At 61.4% G+C, this 5,410-nt stretch overlaps 1 protein-coding gene across 3 annotated transcripts in view; it reads right to left on the bottom strand.

Moving 5' to 3' along the window:
* The window catches only part of DLK1 (delta like non-canonical Notch ligand 1), a 6,758-nt gene extending 1,422 nt beyond the window's left edge, over positions 1 to 5,336 (bottom strand). For all 3 annotated transcript variants that reach the window (XM_004699113.2, XM_045288011.1, XM_045288012.1), the window contains exons 1-4: positions 5,193 to 5,336; positions 3,878 to 3,944; positions 3,334 to 3,464; positions 1,050 to 1,194 (exon numbers count right to left, since the gene is read on the bottom strand). In XM_004699113.2, the coding sequence (XP_004699170.1) occupies positions 1,050 to 1,194; positions 3,334 to 3,464; positions 3,878 to 3,944; positions 5,193 to 5,259 (410 nt within the window). In that variant the 5' untranslated portion in view covers positions 5,260 to 5,336. The remainder of the gene's footprint in view (positions 1 to 1,049; positions 1,195 to 3,333; positions 3,465 to 3,877; positions 3,945 to 5,192) is intronic.
* Between the last annotated feature and the right edge of the window lie 74 nt (positions 5,337 to 5,410).

Here is a 5,410-nt window from a genome sequence, read left to right as displayed (position 1 = left end):
CCCGCCACCAGGACCCTCCCCTTTGTTCCCGTTTTATTTTGGGTGCTCCCTGTGGAGTGGGCCCCACAGGCTATTGTGCGGGACCCCTGGACAATGAGTGAGAGGGGCCCCCCACTGGCACTGCTGCTGCCACGGTCTTCGCTGGCTCCAGCCGAGGCTGCTGGGGGGTGGGGTGGGGGGCTTCATAGCGGGGGGCCATTTAAGAAGCAAGGCTTGCAGACCGAGCAGAACACAAGGAGCATTGAATCTAAGTGCTTTTAAAGGAGCAGGTCCTTTGTCATCTGATCAATGCCACTAACTCCGGGGAGGAAGGGGGCGATAAACAAGCCAATGGGGTGAGGCCCGGCTCTGAGGAAATGCCCGGGGCTCAGAGCCCTGGACATCCCAACGCACTCTGCTAATGAGGGGCTCTGGACACGGAGCCCCAGGCCCTTGGTTCTGCCAGGCTGCCTGACTGCACGCTGGGGTCCTTTCTGCCACCCCTGTATGCTGAGGCAGGGCCAGCGATCTGCCCCCTCCACGGCCTTTGTGCCCCAGCTCTGCTGCCTGCTGGCCCCCTGCTTCCCCATGCTGGCCACGACTCTGTCCCCCTGCTTCCGTAGTCTGGCAGCTAGCTCCCCAGCTCACCATCACCCCCCACAAAAAATCTGGTGATGGTAGTGGGGGCTGAGGGTGTTCACAAAGAACTTACCTGAATTCTGACTCCCCCCACCCCACCCCACCCCACCCCCCGCAGCCCACCCAGTTTGGTATTATGTGAAAACCCTCCACTCCTAGCTGGGCCCCCTCCCCATCCTCCTAAGCTACTGCCCTTCCAACACACCAGAACGTGGACCATCACGGAATGCACAGGCCTCGGAAGAGATGTGGATTTGACAGGCATCCAGGGAGCCCCTGAATTGGGAGGGGGTCCCCCATGGGGCAACGGCGGTGGCGGCAGCAGCACCTGCTTCGTCTTGTATCTAGTGGGGGGTGGGCGCCCAACGAGGGGCAGAGGGCAGCACTCACTGGCCACACACATGCATGCACGCACAGGGAAGAATATTTACCCATTGGTCTTGCAGGGTCCAGCCTTCTTCTCCTGGCAGTGGGGTCCCGTGAACCCTGGGGCACAGGAGCACTTGTAGCCGCCCATATCCAGGTTCATGCAGGTCGAGTTGTTGGCGCAAGGGTTCGAGGTGCAAGGGCGAACATCTGGGGGGGCGGGGGCGGAGAAAACCAGACCTCCCTGTCATGCCTAACTCCAGGGAAGCCCAGAGGGGGCACGCAGGAGAGCTGCCTAGATGAGGAGGGGGTGGGGGCGGGGGCGCTGGTAATGGTCACCCAAGACACTAGCCACCGAAGTCCAACAGACCTCCTGCCCCTCCCCAGAACCACCCCGAGATGCCACCCGGTCAGACAAATGTCCTCTTGACATTCTCAGGGAGGGGCAAGGAGAAAAGACCTAGCTGCCCTCAGGCCCCCCCCTCCCCATCACCTGCTGTCACCGAGGGGAGGCCAGGAGGGCAATTAACTCTAAGACCCACCCCACCCACCCCTGTCAGAATCAAACTCCCGACCTAGTCGGCACTGTTCACCCTGCCCTCCTGCCCACTCCCAGGGTCTCAGCTAAAGGGGTCTTTTGAAAGCCAGGAGCTAAGAACAACTGAGCGGCCCCATCTGCAGGGGACCTTTCTGAGCTGGCTGGCCCCTCTTGTCAGGCACACTTCATTATTCTCCCCGGAGGAGCTGAACAAAGAGGAGTGTGGAGTCACCAGCCCCCCCCCCCACGGCTCCCCATGCTGTGCCTCAGTCTCCCCACTTACACAGGTGGGGTTCCCTTGCTGCCTACTGGGGAGGGGGGTATCTTAGCTTTGCTTTTCTATGAGCCCAGCTGCCGAGCTTCCAGGGAAAAAGCCAGGCAGGTGGTCTCACTCGGAGGCTTCCCTGGGCTAAGACCACCCTTGTTCCGACTTCCCCCTCTTTCAAACAGATCTGAGCTGCAAGGCGAGGTGGGGGGCGCGGCGGCGAGGAGGCAGTGACGGTGCACAAACACAGAGCCTGCCCCTCCTTGCGGGATGCCTCCGCAGTCACCGAACATCAGGAATCTAAAGACTTGACCCCCACCCCCCAGGCAGCTGGACCACCAAACTCCTCCCCAGCCACCCCTTATCTACAAGTCCAGACCTCTCAGCTACCCCAAGCTTGGCAGCCTTCAGTCTAAGGAGCCCCCTCCCTCCCAAGGGCTGACTTTTGTCTGGAAAACCCCAATAGGGTGTCTGGGCATTCCAGACCAGAGGGTACACTGTAGTTGTCACCCCCAAGCCCCACCCCAAGTACGGCTCTGGTGCTGCTGCAGGGACACAGCTGGGAGGGGCAGCAGGGTCTCTCAGGACTCAAACAACCCCACACAGGGCAACCTGGGCCCTGAGAGTCAAGGGCAAGAACAGGGTCTTCTCCAGGGGATGAACGGACATTTCATGTGTCTCAGCAGATTCTCGCCCCTCTGAGCCTCAGTTTCCCTGTCTGTCCTGAGGCCGTCTCACTGCCCGTTGACAATTTACAGGAGGCCGACAGGGAAGTGGCAGAGGCAGCTGCCTCCACCTCAGAGTTCCGGCTGATACCTTCAAGACTGTCAACACCCTCAGGGCATCTTTGGGTGGGCTTTGCTAACAGGGAGGAGGGTGGATACAGAGCTCAGCAACTGCCTCTGCAGCTGATGCCCCCCCCCCCTCCCCGGGGCTTTGCTGCCCACATGGAAATGAGCCCATGTGTGACACAGCAAGGCCAGGCAACACTTAACTGCCCAGGAAAAAGGAGGGCTAAGATGGCACTAATGAATGAAATCAAGAGGGCCCTAACCCTCTGCCCTCAGTCTCCTGCTGGCCCTGCCACTCCCTGTGTCCTCAGTGGGGGGCTGATCCCCCTCTGACTTACTGCCTCCTCTAAGTCCTCGAATCCTAAGTGCTCTCTCAGTTCCAAAAGCCAGGACTGGTGGCCCCAGGGGTGTGGTCCCACCCTCCTGGCTCAGTGTGTGTGCGTGTGTGTATGTGTGTGTGTGCCTTTGTGACTCTTTATTCAACCAGTATCTGCCCCTCCAGATGCTCCCACCCCACCCCAGGGTGTTCTCTGGGAGCTGGTGGAGCAAGATCAGAGACAGTCACTCCCCAGGAGGTGGCTCTGGCTTGGACAAGTGTCTCTAAAGCCCATTGCAACACCAGCACCAGGTGTGCTCATTAGGACAGAGCGAGGGGACTCCACCCTGGCTGGGAGGGGGCCCTCGGGTGGGAGGCAGGGGTGTGGGGACATGAGGGGGAAGCAGGGGAGAGGGCAGGGGGCAGGGGCTGTGCCCACCGATGTGGCAGAAGTGTCCCTCCCAGCCTTCATCGCAAATGCATTGCCAGGGTTCAAAGCAGACGCCGTTGACGCAGCCGGGAAAGGGCACGCAGTGGTCACAGAGGGGGCCTTGCCAGCCAGGCTGGCATCTGCAAGGAAGAAAGATGGGGATATGTGAGGGGGGATTGAGTGGGCTCTCCACAGAACCCAGGGGGGGTCTCTGTGTGGTGTCAGGTCGGGGTCCAGGGAGGCAGCTCTCCGGCACCTGAATAAAGACGCTTAAGAGAGGACATGGTGAGATGCACAGGGTCCCTGAGAACTGCGTCACTTCTCAGCTTGCCGCAGTGATGCAGTGGTCTTATCTAGCGGGGGCCTCACTCTGCCCCCCCTTCCTCCTCCCCCGCTAGCCCACACTGCCCCCCCCCCCGCCCCGTCTCCTGCAGGGACAGGTGGCTGTTTGCCGCAGCCCAGTGGGCATGCTCCCCCGCTTTTTTTCTGACACTGAGACCGCCCCCCAAGGATTCTGCTCTGGTCCCCTGCCTCTTGGGGGTCCCGCCATCACCTGCAGATGTTGTTCTCCATGCAGGTTCCGTGGACTGGGTGGCAGGCCGGGTAGCAGTTAGCAGCACCTGAGATACACAAAGGTTACACAATTCACCACGATGCCCCCGAGACCAGGGCGAAGCCAGCTTCCACCCTAACAGCCCACAGCCATCCTTGAGGGGGCCAGTGAGTGTCAGGGGGACCCACCTGGCACCCAGTAGGCACTTACACAGTAGGTCGGCTGTGGCTCTGGTGATAACATGACCACAGTACATGCCTTGGTTCTCAAACACAAGGCACACAGACAGACACCTTTCTCCCCCAAAGAAAATCCAAGCCCTCCAGCCCCCCAATGAAGAAAAGCAGGAGTGGGGAACTGTGGGGGGCCAAGATTTGCCCCACAGGCTTTTAGCCAAACCGCCTCTTTGGCCAATGAGCTTCACCTGAAGGGCAGAATTTGAGGCTTTGGGCTCTGAGAAACCCAGACAGCTCACCTGGCGGGCTGAAGGGTGAGGTGTCTGGGTTTTGGGGGGCTGTTTTGAAGGTTATCCCCCTTACACCGGGTGCCTAAACCTATCTCCCCCGTTTACTGGACCCCTGATTCTCCACATTATGAGGAAACACAAGGTTTATGCAGAGCAGGCGGAATCTAATAGTTCGATTCTGACACTGATTGGTAGGCGCCTACTGTGTGCACCCTCACAGATCACTCTTTCTCGCCGGCCCCTACCCCTGCCCTGATAGCCACCGACAAGGTGGGGGCGAGGGGCATCTCGGGGAGGGGGCAACGCTCTTCACTGTCAGAGATGGATTGCCTCTGCAGACAGAAGTGTCGTGTCGCAGCCCCCTCACCTAGAGAAACGCCACGCAGGAGGGGCTTGGAATGGGCTCTGGGTTGGGAATTTGGCCCTACCGTGACAAAGTCAGCTCCCCCGCCGCCGCCCCCAGACCTGTTTCCAGACCAAGACCCAGAAACACCCCAAAGTTGCACCCCTAAGCAGCATTTTCACAGAGGACACCCCACATCACCTGGTTTGTCCAAACCTCCTCTCCCAGCGCACCGACACCCCTTCAAGTGCCACTTCTGCGGGGCGGGAAGGGACCAGGGTCCCATGCCTCTGTCCCAGGCCACCCCGGGACCCCAGGCTCAGGCTTAGCATGCAAGGTTGGCAGGAGGCTGAGGTGGGCGCAGTGCGGGGCTTAGGGTTAGGCGGGACGGGTGGGAGTCGGGACGCGCGCGGGACGGGGCAAGCAGGGCGCCGGCGGCCGAGGGGAAGGCGTCGCAGGCTTCCCCAGTGGGGGCGCGAGCCGGGCCGCCGGGGATGGGGGCTCACCATGGGTGCTGTGGCCGAAGGCCAGCAGGAGCAGGAGGACGCGCAGGAGGGCTGCGATCGCGATCATCGCGGGGCGGCCGAGGGCGCGGTCCCGGGAGTGGCACGGGCACAGGTCCGGCTCCGGGAGCCGCGCTGGGCTTCTGGTTGCGGACGCGGAAAGGGGCGCGGGCGCGCTGCGAGGGAAAAGCCAGGGCTGCACCGGGCCGCGCGCTGCGCTC

The sequence above is a fragment of the Echinops telfairi genome, unplaced genomic scaffold (genome assembly GCF_000313985.2).
Source record: "Echinops telfairi isolate 266 unplaced genomic scaffold, ASM31398v2 ScPeMD7_18;HRSCAF=68, whole genome shotgun sequence".
NCBI lineage: Eukaryota > Metazoa > Chordata > Mammalia > Afrosoricida > Tenrecidae > Echinops > Echinops telfairi.
Note: the sequence above shows the minus strand (reverse complement) of the source record. Positions and strands in the feature narration are given on the sequence as shown.